At 49.1% G+C, this 22,681-nt stretch overlaps 1 protein-coding gene across 2 annotated transcripts in view; it reads left to right on the forward strand.

The window, feature by feature from the left end:
• LOC103190490 (ras/Rap GTPase-activating protein SynGAP) overlaps positions 1-22,681 on the forward strand; it is a 120,448-nt gene that overhangs the window by 76,814 nt on the left and 20,953 nt on the right. The window contains exons 13-15 of one of the 2 annotated variants that reach the window (XM_042344862.1): positions 3,284-3,501; positions 4,528-4,615; positions 18,553-18,753. In XM_042344862.1, the coding sequence (XP_042200796.1) occupies positions 3,284-3,501; positions 4,528-4,615; positions 18,553-18,744 (498 nt within the window). In that variant the 3' untranslated portion in view covers positions 18,745-18,753. Of the gene's footprint in view, positions 1-3,283; positions 3,502-4,527; positions 4,616-18,552; positions 18,754-22,681 lie in introns of those variants that run through there. The other variant, XM_042344861.1, reaches the window with a different exon arrangement.

Below are 22,681 nucleotides of genomic sequence, written 5' to 3' on the forward strand. Positions count from 1 at the left end.
ATTGCAACACAACACATCCCAACATTCGTCACCATATCCCGCCATCCCAACACTCGCCACAAAATCTCAACACACCCCATCCCAAAAATCACCATTCCAACACTGTTCACCATCCCAACTCTCCCTATCCTAACACTGCACCATCCCAACAAACCCCATTCCAACACTCTTCACCATTCCAACACACTGTATCTATACACTCTTCACCATCCCAACTCTCCCTATCCTAACACTCACCACCATCCCAACAATCCCGATTCCAACACTCTTCACCATCCCAACACGCCCCATCCCAAACCGCCCCAACATCCCAACACTCCCCACCATTCCAACAATCCCCATTCCAACACTCCCCATTCCAACACACCGCATCCCAACATTCATCACAATATCCCACCATCCCAACACTCCCCACAAAATCCTAACACTCCCCATCCAACCAATCACCATCCCAACATTCCTCTCTATCCCAACACTCCCCATCCCAACACTACCAACTACTCAATAACCCCATCCCAACTCTCGTCATTCCAACACTCTTCACCATGCCAACTCTCCCTATCCTAACTCTCCGCACCATCTCAACACACCCCATTCCAACACTCTTCACCATCCCAACACACCGCATCCCAACACTGTTCACCATCCCAACACTCCCCATCCCAACACTCCCCATTCCAACACTCTTCACCATCGCAACACTCTCCATCCCAACAATGTTTACCATCCCAAAGCCGCCCATCCCAACCCTCCACATCATCCCAATGCTTCCCATCCCAACACTCCCAACAACCCAAAAATCCCATCCTAACATTTCCCAACATACATATGCCCCATTCCAATACTCCCCATTCCAACACTCCCCAACATCCCAATACTCTTCACCATCCCAATGCTCACCATCCTAACATTCCCCACCATCACAACACACCGCATTCCAACATTCTTCACCATCAAAACACGTTCCATCCCAACACTCCCCACCATCCTAATACCCCAATTCCAACACTTCCCACCATCCCAACTCATCCCATCCCAACATGCCCCACCATATCCCGCCGTCCCAACACTCTGCATCTGAACAACCCCATCCCAACACTCCTGATGCCAACATTCTGCACCATCCCAACACTTCCCATCCCAACACTCCTCATTCCAACACGCTTCACCATCCCAAATCTCCCCACCTCAACACTGCCCACCGTCCCAACTCTTCCCATCCCAACATTTCCCACCATACCCCGCCGTCACAACACTCCCCCTGAAATCCTAACACTCCCTATCCCAACACTCTCCAATATCCCAATATTCCCCATCCCAACACTCACCATCCCAAACCTCCCCACCATCCCAACACTTCACACCATCCCAGTCATCCCCATCCCCAAATTCTTCAACATCCCAAATTTCCCCACCTCAACAGTGCCCACCATCCCAACTCTTCCCATCCCAACATTCCCCACCATACCCCGCCGTCACAACACTCCCCCTGATATCCTAACACTCCGCATTCCAACACTCTTCACCGTCCCAACACGCTGCATCCCAACATTTCCCATCCGAACACACTTCACCATCCCAACACTCCCCAACATCCCAACACTCCCAACCATTCCAACAATCCCCATCCAAACACACTACTTCCCAACAATCCCCAACATCACAACACTCCCCATTGCAACACAACACATCCCAACATTCATCACCAAATCCCAACATCCCAAGACTCCACCCGAAATGCCAACACTCCACATGCCAAAAATCACCATTCCAATGCTCCTCACCATCCCAATACACCCAATCCCAACACTCTTCACCATCCCAGTGTTCCCCATTCCAACACTCCCCATTCCAACACTCCCCAACATCCCAACCCTCTTCACCATCCCAACGGTCCCCATCCTAACATTCCCCTCCATCAAAACATACCACATTCCAACACTCTTCACCATCACAACACGCCCCATCCCAATACTCCCCACCATCCCAATACTCCCAATCTCAACACTTCCCACCATCCCAATATGCCCCATTCCAACACTCCCCATTCCAATACTCTCCAGCATCCGAACAGTCTCCAGTGTTGACTCTTCACCATCCCAACGCTCCCTGTCCTAACACTCCCCACCTTCACAACACACCGCATTCCAACACGCTTCACCATCCCCAAACTTCCCATACCAACACTCACCACCATCCTAAAAATCCCCATTCCAATACTCTTCACCATCCCAACACTCCCCAACATCCCGACACTGCCCACCATTCCAACATTCCCCATCCAAACACACCGCATCACAAAATTCCCCAACATCCCAACACTCGCCAACCTCCCAACACTCCCCATTTCTACACTACCCACCATTCCAACACTCCCCATTCCAACACACGGCATCCCAAAATTCATCACCATATCCCGCCATCCCAACACTCCCCCCGAAATACCAACACTCCCCATCCCAGCAATTACCATCACAACTCGCCTCCCCATCCCAACACTCCTCGTTCCAACACTCTTCACCATCCCAACTCTCCCTATCCTAACACTTCGCACCATCCCAACACACCCCATCGCAACACTCTTCACCATCCCAAAACTTCCCATCCCAACACTCACCACCAGCCCAACACTTCCCATTCCAACACTCTTCATCATCCCAACACGCTCCATCCCAACAATCCCCAACTTCCCAACACACCCCACCATTTCAACACTCCTCACTATCCCAACACTCCCCATCCCAACACTCCCCACCATCGCAAATCTCACCATCCCAACATTCTTCACCATGCCGAATCTCCGCATCCCAACACTCTTCACTATCCCAATACATTCAATCCCAACACTCCCACCATCCCAACACCCCCATCCCAACATTCCCACTGTTAAGCATTCCCAAATGCCATGCGTTGTGAAGAGCGTTGCATAAATGTTCATTAGAATACATTAGAAGACATTACAACATACAGCACAGAAACAGGCCATTCGGCCCAACTGGTCTACGCCGGTGTTTATGCTCCACATGAGCCTCCTCCTGCCCTTCCTCAACTAAGCCTTCAAGCCTCACCTTCTATTCCTTTCTCCTTCATGTACCTATCTAGCTTTCCCTTAAATACATCTCTGCCTTTTGCCTCAACAATTCCTTGTGGTAACAAGGAGTTTGTTGTTGTTATTGAACCAAACCATTATAAATGATAAGTCACGTGCAACTGGTTCGGCTGTACATTGGGGGAGGTGGGGGGAGAGTATTCATCTAATCCTTCCCCTGCACCTGATTCCCAGGGACTACAGACCCAATACGAGGAGGAAATCCTCTCCTTGAAGGAGCGGCTGCAGTTGTCGAATCGCAAGCTGGAGGAGTACGAGCGGCGACTGATGTCCCAGGAGGAGCAGACGGGCAAAATCCTGCGGGAATATCAGTCCCGACTAGACGAGAGCGAGCACCGACTGCGGAAGCAGCAGGAAGAGAAAGATGGTCAGATCAAAGGCATCATCAACAGGTCAGTCAGTCAGTCCTCACACTGTAACCCCACTGTAGTGTCAGATTTAATGACATCATGGAGTCCTGTAGCTTCGTGGTTAGAGCACTCAACTTTGCAAGGGAGAGACCTGAGTTCGATTCCTGGCAGGGCGAAATGTTGGGAAAGTTTCTTTACTCCATATGCCTCTGTTTACCCAGCACTAAGTTGGAATCTGCTTGTTAGTCGATTGGCAGATCGCTTTTCCAGGGGTAATAATTATTTTTTATAAAAATAATAATAATAATAATTTGGTCACTTCAATCCACGGTGTTTGTGGGACGCTGCTGTGCGCAATTGGCTGCTGCGTTTCACCCACAAAAATTACAATTTACTTTACCGCATATTCTGTGAAGTGCTTTGAGACGTCTCGAAGACTTGATGAGGCGGTGTATCAAATGCAAAGATTATTATTATTATATCCTGTGCCTCACCTTACAGCGGTTAAGTTAGTGACATGTTGTGGGCTCAAATTCCCCACAACAGGGAGTTTGATCTCAGGTCCAGGCTGACGCAGCAGTGTAGTCCTGGGGGGAGAGAGCGTTGTTGGAGACACCGTTCTTTGGATGACATGTTAACCCTCACTCCCGGTCTGTGCCCTGTCCGGGTTGACGTTAAAGATCCCGCGGTGCTGTTTGACAGGAAAAGTGAGGTGGGGTGGTGTGAGGTGGCTGGGTGGGGGTGGCGGTGAGGTGGGGATGGATTGGGGTGGGGGAAGGTGGTGTGATGTAGGTGAGGTGGGGTTGAGTTGGGTGAGGTGGGTTGAGGGGTGGGTGAGATGGGGGTGAGGTGAGGGTCTTGTTAGCACGTTTCCAAGAGTACAAGGTTTCAGTTGACGTTGGACATAAAGAGGGCATTGCTGGGCAGGGAGTGGAAGAGGCATCTCTGGGCAGGGAGGGGAAGGGGCTCTGTTGGGCAGGGAGGGGAGAGGGCACTGTCAGACCTCACTCCCAGCTCTGCTCTGTCTCTTTCCATCACACCCCCACCCCCCCCCCCCCCCCACCCCAGGTTAATGGCGGTCGAGGATGAACTGAGGAAAGACCATGTGAACATGCAGGAAGCCATCGATGCCAAGCAGAGAATAATTGACGTACAGGTACAGAATATCATCACTTCAAAGATAAGCCAGTGACCAGGCGGCACAAAGCAGCCGCCAGAATATTCCATGTGTTGTTGGGGGTGGGGTGGGGGGAGGGGAGATGGAACGGGAGTCAAACTTTGTCTTTCATAGAAACTCTGTGCTATCGTCTGCCAACCTTTTCCGGGGGAAGAAAAGTGGGTTCCTTCTTCTTAAGTGCTTACATCGCCAGAAGCTTTGTGGAATATGGGTGCAGGTGAATATGGTCTCTCTGCCCCTCCCCGCCTTGGGCTGTGCTTAGGTTTTCACAGAGTCAAATTTGCAGAATTCCTCTGTGTTCACCCACACATACGCGCACAGTCACGATAAAAAAGTTTCACCCACAAAATATTCAGTCAATTCACTTTACAGTATATTCCATGAAGCACTTTGAGACATCTCAAAGACTTGATAAGGCGCTATATCAAATGCAAGGATTATTATTACACATGCAGTTAGTGTTTTCTATCCTGCAAAGCACTTCGGGGCATTAAACCAAGCTCCCCCTGTCCTTGCCCTGCTCAGGTGGACGTTAAAGATCTTCCATGGTGCTAACAGGAAAAGAGAAGGAGGTTTCTCTCTCTCTCTCTCTCCCCTTGTGTCCTGGCCGACAATCCCCAGATGAAGATCACTCATTCACTTTACGGCTATTTGCAGGGATGTCTCTTCTGCACAAATTGGCTGCGACATTTGCTCACAAAACACACAGTTGCTGTGTTTTGCAGTGTATCAGTGAAGGGCTTTGGGATGGCCTCCAGGTGTGAAATGCTCTATACCAAATGCAAGGATTATTATTACAGTAACACTCACTGTAAAGTGGGGACCATAACATTTAATATGATTCACAGTTGCAGGGAAACTATATAAGTTGTAGAAAATCCGATTTAATCAAGAATCTGCGCCTGTGTAATTCACTGTAACCCGGTGAGTGCGTATGCTGTGACAGGATAAGACTACGTTCCCTGCAATTATATACATCTTGACCTGTCACCACATGCCCACTTACAGGAACCATTGAATCACATTGAATCGCGGGATGTGAAGTTCTTCCGTGCATAGGTCGACAGATGAAGATTGCTGTTCCTGCGATTCAGTGCAGCCGATGGTTCCTACTATGTGCCGATGGGAATGTCAATTCCCTCGACTTAAGGCCTCAGGTAAACGGTAATGGAGGGAGGGGAGCGGCGTGAGGAATTAGGAGGTGATTAACATGAGTTGTGTAAAGAGATCTAAGTGGTTTTGATAGGAAACTGAATGGGACTCAGTTGAATGTACGACTTCATAGAATCATAGAATATTACATCACAGAAGGAGGCCATTCAGCCCATCATGCCTTTACCGGCTTTATGGAAGAGCTACCAATTACTCCTACTCCCCCATTCTTTCCCCATATTCACATTCTTCTTCTTCAAGTGCTTATCTAATTCCCTTTTGAAAGTTGTTGTTGACTTAGGCGATTGTACAATTTATAAAGATAAGACTAATGTGAGTCTTACATTATTTTATAATTATTATTAATAATAACATCTGGGATCCTGTGGTTGTCGCCGGCATCAGGTCAGGTCAGGCCTCGGTCACCCTGCGGTCCATGTAGTCACCTCCCCAGGCCAACCACCAGTAACTTGTGGATCCCGTACCTCAGTGGTTAGAGCACGTGCCTCACAAGCGAGAGAACCTGGGTTCGATTCCCGGGCAGGGCGATACATTGCGCAAGTTTCCTTACCCCACACACACAGCTCTGTTTAATAATCCCTTTAAAAAATTGATCGTTCAATCCATGACTGTTTGTGGAACACTGCTGTGAGCAATAGACTGCCGCGTTTAGCCCACAAAATATACGGTTAATTCACTTTCCAGTATATTCCGTGAAGCGCTTTGAGACGTCTCAAAGTCGTGATAAGACGCTATATCAAATGCAAGGATGATTATTATACACATTCTGTGGTACACATGCTCTCAGGTACATGCGCTCTCCAGTACATGCTCCAGTACATGCTCTCAGCTGCAAGTTTGACTCCCTCAAGCTCTGTGCAAGTGTGTGTGCACCGTGAGTTTATAAAGACAAGGTTTGACCAGCAGTGATGTCTTGTGTATTGGGTGGGGGGGTGGTGGGGGGGGGGGGTGGGGTGCGGTGGGTGGTGGTGGGGGTTTTGGGTGGGTTGGGGAGGTGGGAGGGGATGAAGCTTTGTTCTCGAGTGGGATGTGGGGAGACAATTTGGTTGCGTTTCCCGTGTTTCTTTCTGTTTCTCTGTTTGTGATTGCCTGCCAAGGGGGAAGGGTGGAAGGACGGGTCGCGGGAGGGGTGGGAGGGGGAACAGGCGAGGTGGTGGGTGGGGGTGGGGGGGTACAGGTGGGGGTGGCGTGAGAATTTGTACAAAGGCATAACTGAGAAAGAGAGATACACACAGGTACTGAACATAGAGATCAGCCGCCCATTGCTAACTTGTTACCATGCGATTTGCACCAACGCACTCAAGATTTCTTTTTGTACAACTGATCATGTCGTTGACTTCAGGGTAGATTTGCAGCCTCGCTCTCCCCGCTGCTCCGCCCCGGAGCTGTTTAGCTCTGGCTTAGTTGGTGTGGTCTGTCACCTATGGGGGAGGGAGGACAACGGGAGATTGTGGATTTCAGACCCACGTCTGGGGTTGTTGAGCTCACAGTCCAAGCTGACACTCCAGCCCGGCACTGGAGGGGATCAGGAGGCAGACACTGTCTTTTGGACGTGAAATCGAGCTCCCTATCCATTTGTGCCCTGTTCAGGTGGACTCCAAAGGTCCCTGCGACCCTGTTAGAAAAGAGAAGGGAGCTTCTTTTTCTCTCTCTCTCTCTCTCTCTCTCTCTCTCTCTCTGTTTCTCTCTCTCTCTCTCACTCTACCCCTCTCTCTATCTCTCTCTCTCTCTGTCTCCCGGTCCTGGGTGAAGACGTCCCATATAAAATTTGCCGCAGCTGTCTGTATTTGCCAAAGGAAAATTTGATTCGGCAGCTGTCTTCTCTCTCTGACACGTTTCCGTGGGGCTGTGAAAAAACAAGCAGGACTTGAGCCAATTCTCCAGTTCTGATTCCACTCAGTTCATTCGACCTTTCCGAATAGCTGACTGGCATTTGAATCTCCCAAAATTTCCAATGCCCCATGATAGTTCAATCCATGACTGTTCGTGGGACACTGCTGTGCAATTGGCCGCCACATTTTGCCCACAAAGTGCACAGTCGCTCTACAGTATATTCTGTGAAGTGCTTTAAGACGTCTCAATGACGTGATAAGGTGCTACATCAAAAGCAAGGATTATTTATTTATGTCTGATCGCTCTAGGGAGTGAGTCCATCACTGGTGGGGTGCGGGGCGTGAGGGAGCTGAGCGCTGTGAATCTGTCACTGCTAATATACAATGGAGGGGAAGCTTTAATCTGTATCCTACACATGATCTTGTGCCGGTCAACATGTTTGCCTGTGACTGAGTGAATAACAGAATGGAATCTAACTGATGCTTCGTAATATATATATATATATATGTTTTTATTTTGATATTAATATGCATGTGTGTGGTGAACATGTGTGTCTGTGAGTGTGCCTTGGGGTCTTTTTGAATCATACAATATTACAGCACAGAAGGAGGCCATTCAGCCCATTCTACCTATGCCGGCTCTTTGGAAGCGCTACCCAACCAGTCCCACTCCACCGCTCTTTCCCCAAATCCTTGCAATTTTTTCCTCTTCAAGTACATATCCAATTCCCTTTAGAAAGTTGTTATTGAATCTGTTTCCACTGCTGTTTCAGGCAATGCATTCCAGACCGTAACAACTCTCTTTGTAAAACAATTTACCCTCATCTCAGCCAGTGATAGACTCTTTATAATGTGTGTGTGTGTGTGTGTGTGTGTATGGGGTGGGGTGGGGGAGGCTGAGCTGTCAGTCAGTGATGGCCCCTCTATAGTGAGGACAGGGTGGAGGTGGGGAGTCAGAGACTCAGTGTATCGACACAGATATTGGGAGATCGAGAATGAAGGAAAATGCGATTCAAGGCGTGGAATGAAATTAGAAGTTATTAACAATGAATAAATAAAAAGACGAAATTCCCCCCCAAGAGTCAGTGCAGACATGACTGGCCGAACGGTGTCGTACATTTCTGTGGTTCCTCCTGTGAACAGCACCTCAGGGCGTGTTAGGTGGGATAACACAGTGAATAAAATCTGTGCTTCCTGTGTCTCGAGCAACAACAAGAGAGGTTTGGATGATGAAGGCCCTTTGGCAATCTCATCCCATCCAGCATCAAGTCATTAAGAGTCCTATAGCTCAGTGGTTAGAGCACTCGCCTTGCAAGTGAGAGGACCTGGATTCGATTCCCGGCCAGGGCGAAACCTTAGGCAAGTTTCCTTACTCCACACGCCTCTGTTTACCACGCAGTAAGTAGGAACCCGCTTGTTTCTCGATTGGCAGATTGCTTTTCCAGGGGTAACAATCCCTTCAAAAAATAGATTAATTCAATTAAAAAACAAATCATAATGTGGTCACTCAATCCACGACGTTTCGTGGGACGCTGCTGTGTGAAATTGGCTGCCGCATTTTGCCCACAAAATATACAGTCACTGCACTTCACAGTATATTCTGTGAAGCACTTTGAGATGTCTCGAAGACGTGATGAGGCGCAAAGTCAAATGCGAGTATTATTGTTCCTTTCGTCATTCCCAGCCTCTTGGCCTCAAGTACCCTGCCCGTTCACCCTGTTCTGGCTCTCATTTTCCCTCCCCACTGCTCGTGCGTAAAGAAATGCCGGGGTCCATCCATTAATTGCCCCTCACGCTCCCTGCTTCTTGCCCTGATGTCTTGGTGTATCTGAGAGTGGTGTTACTTTCTCAAGCCGATTTGGCACTGTAACCTCCGGGAGGTCGTTTTGTTTAAGGATCAGTCTGGTTTGCGTGTAGCATTCCGACACAGGAATGTCACAGTGTACAATCTTTGCCTGCAGCGAAGACGCCCCTGACCTCAGCCCAACTCACAGTCCAGGTTGACGCGGCAGCGCAGTCTCGGGGAGGGGTAGGGGCCCGCATTGTCGGAGGGGCCATTCCTTCAGAAGAGAGATAAAAACCAGCTCCCCATCTCCGTCCTGTTCAGGTGGATGTTAAAAGACTAGAAAGAGAAGGGAGTTACCCTCTCTCTCGACCGAGAATCCGAACCGCTCGCTCTATGGTGCGTAGAATCCGGCTGAGACAAAAAGGCTGCCCTGCCTCCCTGCAAACAGTGACCGCCCCTGACAGCAACAACAACTTACATTTATATAATACCCTTCGTGCAGGATAGCATCTTGAAGCGCTTCACAGGATGGAAGTGACCCTACGCATGGTCAGAGAGGAAGGTCCTCGGGTGTGATCTGGAAGTTTTGAAGCAGGGAGTACCGGGTGTAATGGCTGAAAGCACTGCCACTAATGGTGAAGCAGAAGGAACAAGGGATGTGGAGGAATCTGGAGCTAACTGAGCAAATGGGTTGGGGAGAGGAGTGGGGGCGTGAGCAGGTCGGTGAGGTAGAGAGGTGACAAAATGTGAACTGATTTTTAGGCGAGCGAACATGAGGATCTTGAAATCAATCCGATCTGAACCAGACTTCTGACAGCAATTACCTGCGAAGCTTGGAGATGTTTCAAAGCCATGAGTCGATCAGATGTGATTTCTTTCCTGTCCCCACTGTCTCTGGGTGGGGGAGGACGGTGGGAAGGCAGTGGCTTTAGGGAATTTGGGGAATGGTTTACACTGCGATAATCTAATTTAATGCTCGAGGTATGTTGTATTGTTGGAGGTGCCATCCTTCAAATGAAACATTAAACTGTCCTCCTTGAGGGGGGTGCAAGAGGTCTCCTCGGGGCTGAGCTGATGCCAAGGTGATGTGCCTGGCAACAGAATGTCGGCCCTCCGTGATGGTCTCTAGTCCGGTTCCTTAGCCGTTTCCTTGTGTAGGTTGGATGCATGGAATTCTCAGCTTGGTTTGGATACTGTTAAACATGGTGATGGATTTTCTGCATGTGTCAGACACCAGCTGAACAAAGAAAAAAAAACGTTAAACTGAGGTCCTATCGTCCTGTTTTGTGGCGGGAGTCAAAGATCTACTTGATGGGTGGATCACTTTCCAGGGCTTATAATCCCTACAAAAAAAATAATAATTTGGTCACTCAATTCATGACTGTTTGTGGGACACTGCTGTGCGCAATTGGCTGCCACATTTCAGCCACAAAGTACACAGTCACTCTACAGTGTATTTTGTGAAGCGCTTTAAGACCTCTCAATGATGTGATAAGATGCTATATCAAATCCAAAGATTATTTATTATTATTATCCCATGGCACCATTCGAAAAAAGAAAGGAGTGTTTCTCTCCCGGTGTCCTGGCCGACAATCCCTCAAATAAAAAAAAAGGTCACTCACTTGATGGCTGTTTGTGGGCCATCGCTGTGCACAAATTGGCTGCAATTCACAGTAAATCCTGTGAAGTGCTTTGAGTATGCTGGACGTGAAAGGCGCTGTACCAAATGCAAGATATCTTCATATTATTAATAACTTATTGCCTAAGAATATAAAAAATTCTTCTCTCTTTCTTCCCCCTTCCTTTCCTCTTCCTCCCTTTCTCTCTCTCTCTCTCTCTCTCGGATTTCTGTTGTTACACTTACTCACACTCACACTCCACAACAACAAACCACAAACTCTGAAAGTTAATGGAGTATCCGTACAGGAATGGCTTCCCAGTGTCTCCGCGCACTCGGGGACTGAGGCCTAGCCGCGGGAGGGACTTGGCATGGACCCGGGCCGAGGGGAGAGGGAGGGGGGATTGGCGCCCCTTCAGTCGCTCCTCGCGGCACTTTGAGTTTCGGGGCGAACCGGGTGGGGGGCAACAGTTAGTGTGACATCAGTCAGGTCTCAGGCTCCATTTGTTACTGGCCCAATTTGGGGACATCACCTCCAGTAAATATTCCCACAAGGATCCAGGTCCTAATTGGGGGGTGGGGGGAGGGGGAAGAGAAGGAAAGGGGACAGAAATTTGGGATATTTCCATTTTTATATATACAGTATATATATATAACAAAAAGTTACATTTTCAATTTTAAAGATCATCACAAAATTTCAGTGAGAGCGGAGGGCAGATGGTGGGGTGGGGGGTCCTCATCTGGCTTTGATCCCGAGGGTCTCATTCTAAGGGTGAGAAGGGGGAATTGAGGAACACTGAGGTACAGAGTGAGGTGGAGGGGAGTGGGGAGCAGTGATGCCGGGGTTGTGGAGGTCACTGTTCTGAGGGCAGGAAGGTGCGTTCCCTTGCTCAGGAGGTCAGGAGGTCCGAGCGGCAGCTGCAGAAACCGCAGCTCAGATATCGTCGCATCGCCTGGCGGTTGGTGTCACCGGGAGGCTGCAGAACAAGAGGTAGGACGGAGGGAGGAGAGAGAGAGAGAGCGAGCATGAGCCACAGCAAACCTCTCCCTAGCTTCCGCACTGAGGGGTCGTGAGTGACCGAGATGTGTAAGAGTGGGAAATGTCCACATGGTCACTTGGTCTTTCTCCGTGTAATTCCTTATGGGTGGGGGGTGGGCACACGAGACGGACTGGCTCTATGGCAAATTCGGAAATTTCCCGAGAACCCCTAACCTCCTTGCCACCCCCAACCCATGAATGATTCCTGAGCGCCCTCATGATTGGCTCTCAGTAATTACCACCTAGTTCCATTTATAATCCCCAATAAAGTTTTTATACACGTGGGGGGTTTACGCTGAACCGATCCCTCCCTCCATTTGACCTGAGAATCCTGAGCTCTTACAAAAGCCAATCCGCTACTGGTGCCATGTGTCACATGGACATTCGGGATTCTTGCCAACAACAGCGTATTTTTACGCCCCCAAATTGTGCCGTCTGTCCCATTTGCCAAAGGACGGGAGGCCACCATCTCTGTTTGGTGGCCCAATCCCCAAATTGACCTTGTGACCATGATTTTGGGGTGGAATTGACACAAGCTGCACATCTCCCTCTCACACGATGGTGTCAAGTCTCTGAGAAATCAAATCTACACAACATCTTCACGTGTGTGATTCTCTCCTGGACCTCTCAAGATTTCTCCTTCCTTTTTTATGACTTCCCCCTCTTTACTCCTCTCCCCTCCACCCTCCTCAATCCCCATCTTTACACTCTGCCCGCCATCCCCCCCCCCCCCACCCCCACCGCCCCTGTCCCCAATCCACAGCCAAATATAGCCACCTAGGGGCAATGAGTTAGCACAGTCTTGGAAAGCTTATTGTAAGTAGAAGGATGGAGATGGAAGGGCCTGTAAATCATACCCGCCCAGATTGTCTGGGTTTGAGTTACAGCCAGGAAAGCTTGGCCCCGGATATATCCACGAGTGCACAGGATGGGGTCTTTTTTCTTTACATTCGTCTTTTTTTTCATATACATGAGTCTCTGTGCGTGAGTCTTGTCCTTGAGCGAGCATCAGCTACTCTCCATCCGTCCGCTCGCTGTGTGTCGTGTGTGCAATGCCATAGCCAGGTCAAACCAGCCTCCAGCTTCATACTGAGGAGGGAGGAGGGGGAGAAAGGGGAGGGGGAGGTCATTAATATTCTGTCCATATTGGGTGGCTTGATGGGATCAGGCCCTTCACCATCTAGCTCACTGGAGTTTGGGAGCAAAGATTCCGAGGGGGGTGGTGGGGAGGGGAATCCAGACTGCTCTGCATCTGAACCCAGTTTCTTACTGGAGTGTGCGCACTGTCCCACTGAGCCACTGTTATCTATGTCTATAAAAATCCTGGGTTTTAGCCCCATCAGCCTGGCTCAGTGGTAGCACTCTCACCTCCAAGTCAGAAGGCAGTGAGTTGAAGCCCCCACACTGGAGCTCACAGTCTAAGCTGACGTTCCAGTGCAGTGGTGGGGATAGCCCTGCATTGTCAGAGGTCCAGTCTTCTGGACGAGACATTAAACCAAGGTCCCGTCCCATCTATGCCTTTTCAGGTGGATGCTAAAAGATTCTGCGGTGCTATTAGAAAAGAAGAGGGAGGTCCGCTCTCCCAGTATCCTGGCTGACAATCCCTTAGAAAAAAATGGTCACTTTTTCCATAACTGTTTACAGGAATGTTGCTGTGTGCAAATTGGCTGCTGTGTTCACCCACAAAACACACAGTAACTCCACTTTACAGTAAATTCTGTGAAGCATTTGAGACATTCACTTGATGTGAAAGGTGCTGTACCAAATGCAAGGATTATTAGTATTATTATTTATTATCATTTCACTATCAGCAACTTCATGACATTAGCAAATGGGCCTATGAGGGAATCTCATTCTTCCGATTCACCAAATAGCATCTTGGAATCTCGAAACCCTTGAATCTTTTCTCAGTCACTATCATTTGCTACTGACAAAATCCATCTCAACTGCACACAACCAAAATTGGCTTCATTCAGTATCAATGGGATCCAACTAAAGCTTTAAAGAGAGGGAGTTTCTCTCTCCTGGTGTCCTAGCCAACAGTCCCCCCAGATACAATCCGTCACTCACTCCATGGCTGTTTGTGGGACATCACTGTGCGCAAATTGGCTGCCACATTTGCCCACAAAAAAAAATCTGTCATTTCAACTTAACAACAAATTGCATTAATGTAGTGCTTTTACGTCGGGAGGACGTCTTAAGGCATCAGACAGTGAAGAGTTAATACAGGAGCTGGGGGTTGGAATCAAGAGAGGTCAAGGGCACGGGGGTTGGGGTTGGGAGGAGGATCGGAGGCATGGTTGATGACTGAAGGTTTCACTTATAATGTGAAGTGCTTTGGGACATTCTCCAAACACAGGGATTATTGTTAGAATAATTTGAACTGGTTGCAATCCGGGGAACATTGCCAATTATCCCAGCCCCGGCTAAACAAGTTTCCAACTGGCAAGTTCTGAAGAGTCTTATCTAAATGGGAATCTCACCAGCAGGTTCCCTGTCTTGTGAGACCTGGACAAGCCAGGAAAGAATATCCTTGATGTGTTTAATGTTTCACTGGGGGTGGGGGAGGGAGGGGAAAAGTTGTTTTTTTAACGGGGAGAACTTTGGTCAACAGATCAAAGAAGAGGTCTCCTGGGCTTTGGCCGAGCGAGATTCTACAGAGGAAAATGATATTAACTGAGAGAAGGAGGGGGTTGGGGTGGTGGGGGAGTTGGGGTGGGAGTGAGGGGGAGGAAAAATAGGAGGGAAATAGAGGTTTCATCAAGCCAATCTTGCAAACTCAACCTTAGAGAAGGACTCATTTCTGGCCTCCCTGTTAAGCCAGCAGTTTTCACACGGACTGTCTATGAGATGTTGTGTTGACATTGGATTTCTCTCTGTGTGATCCCGCCCGCCCACCCACCCGCCTGCCCGCATGCGTGTCGGCTGCGTAACAAGCGAGGTGGCTAAATATCTGCCTGCAGCGTGTTAGCGTTGTCCTAGTGTGTACGTTTCTGTGTGTGTTTGTGTGTGTCTGTGCGCGTTGTGTGTTGCTTTACACGTTATGCACTACCGTTATTTTATGACCTGTCAAGGTGGGGTGGAGGGGGAAGGGGGGAACGGGGAATGTGTACTTTTTACTATTTGCTTTGTGGTAGCCTCTCGCTTTGCAGGACTTTACACCGATTCCCAGCCATGCAGAGCAGCCGCCTATCAGCCTCGAATCGGAGGCTACCAGAGTTGAATAGAAGGAGGCCCTGTGACAAGCACCTTGTCCCGCAGTATTGAGAGAGAGCCAAGGGGTATGGGGGTTATTGGGGATTGATTGGATGGGGCTATGTCATCTTATATCTTCCTCTTTGAGATGAACTCCCAACCTTGTCATCTTGCCCTCCCTGAAACCATTATTTGGTGTCATTTTTCTCCAGTGAAAACCCTGTTCAAAACTAAGAATGGGGTCGGGAAAAGAGGGGAGAAGGTTTTTGTGGGGAGGGATCTGTGAACTGCGACCTCAATTTTGTGCCAATGGTGCCTTGAGTCTGGGTAATGGGCACCGGGCTTACCTCGGTGTCTGGACTACACAGGATTCTATGACTCCAAAGCCTGAAGGTTGACCAGTTCCCCCCCACCCCCACACGTCACATTCCCTCCTTCTGTATGAGAGTAGATCCGAGGGCACCTGATATCTTGCCTTAGAGACCATTTGTCATATGACATTTGTCATCTGCCTGTTCCGGTGAACGTTAAAGATCCCATAGCACTATCTCTCCCGTTTCCTGGCTGACAATCTCCCAGATAAAATCAGTCACTCTCTATTATGACCATTTGTGGGATGATGTGCACAATATCGGCTGCAAAACTGAAGTGCGCAGTCAGTACCCTCGACAGGGCTTTGAGATGTCCTCCCAATGTGAAAGTATCAAATGTGAGGATTATTGTTTATTATCATTATTATCAAAAGTGGTTTGGCCTATGCATCCCTAGAAAACCACATTGCCCTATTAGGCTGCTTGTATCTGGGGACAAGTGATCAGGTTAATGTAAGTTGGCTGAAGATAAGCAGAAGGTGTCTTGCCAAGCGGCCTGGCTGGGAACCGGTGAACTCCTCTGTGTTCACACTGAAGTGTTGACCTCATCGCGTTTGTGTGGTGTGGCTAACCTCAGGTCTCTTCTGCTCCTGATTTCCTCATTGTTTGAACTGGAAAAAATGCACAGGTTTTGGCTTATTTTTTGTGTTCCACAAACTTCATCTCGCAATGTTCAGATTCCCATCACATTCACATGTGACTCGGGTCACTTGGCCCTTCATTCAAGGTGTTTGCTCTTCACTCATTGTGTCTTCACTCATTGTGTCTTCACTCAATACCTTTGCTCTTCACTCAGTGCCATTGCTCTTCACTCCGTGTCTTCACTCTGTACCTTTGCTCTTCACTCAATATCTTTGCTCTTCACTCCACGTCTTCACTCTGTACCTTTGCTCTTCACTGAATGTCTCCACTCAATGCCTTTGCTCTTCACTCAAAAAACAGTGAACTTCTGAACATTGTTAAAGCCACCCCTCTCCCCATGATATCACAGATAATAACATAGAGACATCTCATCACCCCTTCCCCAACACACTGTCACACCAGAAAAGCACAACCCAGCATAACCAGGGAGCAATGCTGAGCTTGTTGATAGCACAAGCCGAACTGCTGGAGCTGAGCACAGTCTCTCTCTCTCCCATGCCCCCTCCCCCTGAGGCACAAGAATCCATCTCCCCACGTCACCACAGGGGCCAGCCTGCATGGGCATTCTTCATGTGCGAGTCTTGAAATGGTGAGTGTCTACAGAAAAAGAAACTCATCAGAGATGTGTTCAGAGAACAAGTGTCCCAGAGGAGGAGAGTGTGAGGACGAGCGGGGAACAGGTAAAAGGAGAAATCTGTGTGTTGGTTCTGGGCCCTGAATGGCATATCTGGGTCAGTGCTGGCTCTGCTCTGAGTAGTTGGTTGCCTGTCCTGATGAAAACTTGACACTGTGTCCTGATCACAGGCAGAAAGCCCTATGCCAACTGGCAGATCCACCCGGCCTAGGTGGAGATGTTGACAATGATGTAGATTTGATTACTTGAAGCCATGAAATGCCTTCACTCTGGAACAGCCCGGCATCGCCCTGTGGAGCCCCTTAAATTAATCGGCTAGATTGAGTGTGCCGTGCAACCCATCCTAGAGTGGGGATAACAAAAAAGATCTGAAGGGGGGATAAACCAATTTGGCTGACGCACGTAATCAAGGCAGTGGAATCCTGGGTTTATTGATGAGAAGCCTTCGTAGACGGCATTATTCTCCCACCCCATCCCACCCCCCAGTTTATCCGCCTGCCCTCCAGCCTGTCCCTTATCGCAAGCCAACAGGGAATTCACGCTGAGATTTTCCCCCCAAAATCCACATCTGAGGTTTTCCAGAAATCACATTGAATTGTGGAGTCCTGTAGCTCAGTGGTTAGAGCGCTCACCTCGCAAGCGAGAAGATCTGGATTTGATTCCAGGGCAAGAGGTTGAGCAACATTCCTTACTCCACATGACTTTGTTTACCCAGCAGTAAGTAGGAACCGGGTTCCTAGTCGATTGTCGGATTGCTTTTCTGGGGGTAATAATTCCTTCAAAAAAAAAAAACAATAAATTGGTCACTCAATCCATGACGGTTTGTGGGACACTGCTGTGCGCAATTAGCTGCCGCGTTTCGCCCACCAAATTTACAGTTAATTCACTTTACAGTAGATTCTGTGAAGCGCTTTGAGACATCTCGAAGATGTGATAATGCGCTATATTAAATGCAAGGATTATTATTGAGATTCCCCAGAATTCACATCCATTCGCCCCCCCCCGCCCGCCCCGCCCCCATGCCTAAAAATCTGGATTTCCCCAGTATTAAAATCTCAGATTCCCTGAAGATTTATATCAAGAGATTCCCAAAGGATTCACATCCAATATCCAATGGGTGGGAGACGAGTAAATCACATGGTCCGAGACTGTCGCTCAGTTGCCCAATTTCCATGGGACTCCAGGCGGTGGAGCTGGGGCCGAACTTTTGCCACTGCCTCAAACTAACAGTCCCCAGACCTGAATCCTGTCACCTTGGTTCATCTGGCAAATGGGGCGGGGGGATTTCGATGTACGTTATGCTAGTTACTAAAGGGGGGAAGGAAGCAGACACCAGTTTATCAATTAATACGCCAACTAGTCTCTATTCTAGTCCATTGGCATGAGTCTGCATTGCCAATTTGTGTTCAATGAAGTGAATTGGGTGAAGCATTCCATCTGCTTTAAGAGGAGGACAGGAAGGAGGAGAGGGGACAAGGGTGGGTTGTCCCATTTCCATTTGGCTGTTACACCAGCTCACGGCTGTTCCAGGGTCAGGGCTGATCTCCCCCCACCCACCCCACCCCCTCGTACCCTCGCGGGGTTGCTGATGGCTTTACGCTCGCTTTCTCCCCTTTCTCTGTCCAGGAGAAGCAGCTTTCTTCGATGAACGCCACCAACGCCAGGCTGACGGGGACTCTGAGCCGCGCAAGGGATCGAGTCGGTGCCGCCCAGCAGTGGCAGAATGGCGGAGCCTTCCCCTCCAACCCGCCCTCCAATCCACCCCGCCTACACATCACCGAGAACGGAGAGTTCTTTAACATGGACGGCTCTCAATGAGGGGGTGGGTGGGTGGGGGGGGGAGTGGGAGGGGAGAGGGAGCCACAGTCTCTTCACCATTCCTTGCACTCCTCTCTCTCTCTCTCTCTCTCTCTCTCGCTCTCTCTTTCTCTCGTTCTGTGTCCCCTCCCCAAAGACAATTCTCCCCTCCCTCCCAAGTGAAACAACAACAAATTGCATATATATAGCGCCTTTCACATGGAGAGGACGTCCCAAGGCGTTGGGGACGGTTAATGTACAAGCAATTTGCTGTACTCAATAACTGTCCTGCGCCTCCTGAGCCATGGACACTCTCAGTTGGGTGACACTTGAAGCACTTTTATTGCAGTCACGATGAACGCTGCTGTAACAAACCGAGCCTGACACCTGGAGGGAAAGAGATATATACATTTATATAGAGAGATTATATATATATATATAATACACAGCCACAAGCAGAGACTCTGGGTCAGTGACTGATCTGCTACGTTCCCTGGTGTTGCCAGCCAGTCTGTGCCCACCTCCTGCGTCGCACATTTTCGGTGTGTAAAGGTGTTTTAACTTGCGATATTTCTTTAAAGGGGTGATAAATAAAAACAATTCCCCCTTGGTTACAGTGGGCCCCGCTCGGTGGTGTTGGAGCGAATTCGTTCTCCCGCCGGGGTCTTCAGTTCGACATGAGCGGGACGACACCCACGCCTCACCGCACATACACTCGTCATCACACACGTAACACGATCAGACCCAGACATTGATAGCCATGTACACACACACGTGTACACACAATCCCACCCGACACATTCATTCCCACACGCTCACACCCATATAAACATACTAACACTCAGACACAAATACATTCACACTTGCACACAAACAACTTCACTCACACTCGTGCACACAAAACACATACACTCACACTGATGCACACACATACCCATATAATCACGCACATGTACACATAAACTCACACTTGTATATGTACATACACTCAAATACACATAAACACTCACAATCATGTACACTTACGCACATTCACCGACATACATACACATGCCTCCAAACATATACTCACATACATACTCACACTCACACGCAAGCAGACACATACATTCACGCATACATCCAGAGACTTACACAGGTGCACCTATACACTCACACTCAAAAATACACTGACACATATACCCACCACATACATTCCCACTCGTGCACACACTCACATTAACACTTATACACACACGTGGGCACACACATACGCGCACACGCACACACTTGTACGTATAATCGCATGACATACGCACTTGCACTCATACTGAAACTCATCCACTCATACATTCGAACCCGTATACATACATACATACACACACACATACACACACACATACATACATACATACATACATATATACATACATACACGCACTCACACAGGCTTAGCTGTGTTCAGTAACAGTCTCTCTCACATTGTGGGAGATTCCTGGAATTAACCCGGGATTCTCTGCTATGTGAGACTCACTGCTCACACTTGTCAGTCATGTGGACACATTCACTGCGATCCCTGTCTGCTCACACTTGCTGTGTGCGTACCCGGTTGGCAGTGCAGAGCTCTCCACATGGTGCCACTCACCTCATCCCCACTACCCTGAGACTTCACCCCCGCCCGCCCGCCCCGTAAGGTCTGTGCAGGTTGGGGGCAGAGAGACCCCTGTGATGCGGCTTAGACAAATCATCCTCTCACTCACTGTCTGTGCACACATTCACTGTCTGCTCACACTTGCTGTCTGCACACACTCAGTGTCTGCTCACAGTTGCTGCCAGTGCTCGCATTCGGACTGTGCTCACTCTCGCTGTCATTGCTGACACCATGCTCACACTCACTGTGCACACACTCGCTGTCTGCTCACACACATTGCCTGGTCACACTTGCTGTCTCCTCACACTCGCTGTCTGCACACACTCACGATCCGCTCATGCTTGCTGTCTGCTCACACTTACTGTCAGTGCTTATACTTGCTGTTTGCGCTGAGTCACTGCTCACAATCTGGTTGCTCACACTGACCGTCTGTGCTGACACTATGTTCACACTGCACACACTCCCTGTTTGTGCTCACACTCATTCTTTGCTCACTTGCTGTCTATGCACTCGCTGTCTGTACTGGCACACACTCGCTCGGTGGACACACTCACTCTGCTGACACTGTGCTAACACTCACTGCCTGTACACGCACTCACTGTTCACACTGGCTGTGAGTTGACATTTATTATCTGTTCACACTCGACTGTGCTCACACTCATTGGTCACACTCGCTGACAGTGCTCGCACTTGCTGCACTGACACTGCTCACACTTGTCAGTCACGTGCACACATTCACTGCGATCCCTGTCTGCTCACACTTGCTGTGTGCGTACACTCGCTGTCTGCTCAAACTCACTATCAGTGCCCACACTCGCTGTTTGTGCTGACATAGTGCTCACACTCGCTGTCTGTTCATACACTCGCTGACTGCTCACACTCTCTGTGCTGACATGTGCTGAAAGGATTTTGTTCCGGGGTATACTTTACAGCACAAATTTACATTTACACAGTGCCTTTCACATTGGGAAGACATCCCAACAGTTGTGCCCTGGGGGGGTGGGAGCCGAGGGTTGCGAGGGGAAAGGTGCGGTCAAACGGGAAGTTCTTGAAGCGGAGCTTGAAAGAGGTGAGGGAGGGAGTCAGAGATGGAGCTCCAGAAGCATGGGGGTGGGGGACGCGAAATGGGCCAGAAGGGAGCGGCCAGATTGGTAAGAGTTTGAGGAAGGTCACGGGTAGGGAGGGGTTGGGGGCGAGAGCAAGGAGGAGTTTAAGAGTGAGGGTGAGGATCTTGAACTGGATCCTCTGGGAAATGGGAAGCCAGTGGAGCTGGGCACGGCTGAGGGCGATAGGGTCACGGAGCTTGGTGCAAGAGAATACATGAGCTGCAATGTTCTGCGTAGTAACCTTGTCCTATGAGATTTCACAGTCCAGCTCCTCAGATCCCAGCTGACCCTCAACCACTCAACCTCAGCCTCTGTGGGCTCCTCGCACCCGCTCCAAGATAAACTTTTGCCTTGTACTGAACAGTAGGACCAGAGGACACTCCCTGCGGTTGAAGGGGGGGGGGCAAATTCGGAACATATCTGCAGAAACATTACTTCAGTGAGTGAGTAGTAGACTTGTGGAACAGACTCCCAAGGGAGACAGTGGAAGCAAAAAATGTCATTTGTTTCAAGAACAAATTAGATAGATTCCTGCTCGAAAATAATATCTCGGGATATAGTTTATAGTTTGAGGCACAAGATGTCAAGCGACTGCCAGGATGGTGGAAGGCGAATTAGGTCGTCTTTCACCAGCAAATTCTTATGTTCTCCCTCACTTACAAACCATTACTACCTGCCTCATCCACTGGGTCTCGATCAACTTTAGACCCCTAGAAGACACAAGAGGCATCAGGTCCCAATTGTTAATTCCTATTGTTGTTATCTGCGAGTTGTGATGGACACCTTTTGCCTGGACACTGCCTTGAAGGACTGTACCGAGAAGGAGGTGAAGGGCTCCCTGGTCATGCTTGTCTCTCTAAAAAGGACAGCAAGCTCCCAATGCAGGTCAAGCTTGTGGCAATAAGATCTGTGTCTAAACAATTCTGATTCTGAACTCCTGGGAATGCAGGGGTAGAGGCTTCCTCCGGCCTGTTTGCAAAGTCCAGGATCAAGCAGTGACTTGGATTTGCAGCAAACATGGATGGGAAGTGGCTGCAGGGAGGGAGGGCTCCAGCCTATATTGACCTGTCAGTAAGCGCCCTGGGGGCAACGTCTATTTGCCAAGGCCCCTCACATGAGGACCTGGATTAAGCAGCTGGTGCTGAATAAATGTGATACATTGGACTTGGACCTTGAGAACATCAAGTTGGCTGGCATGACAAAAGCTGTCCTGTAAATGTCC

The sequence above is a fragment of the Callorhinchus milii genome, unplaced genomic scaffold (genome assembly GCF_018977255.1).
Source record: "Callorhinchus milii isolate IMCB2004 unplaced genomic scaffold, IMCB_Cmil_1.0 Scaffold30, whole genome shotgun sequence".
NCBI lineage: Eukaryota > Metazoa > Chordata > Chondrichthyes > Chimaeriformes > Callorhinchidae > Callorhinchus > Callorhinchus milii.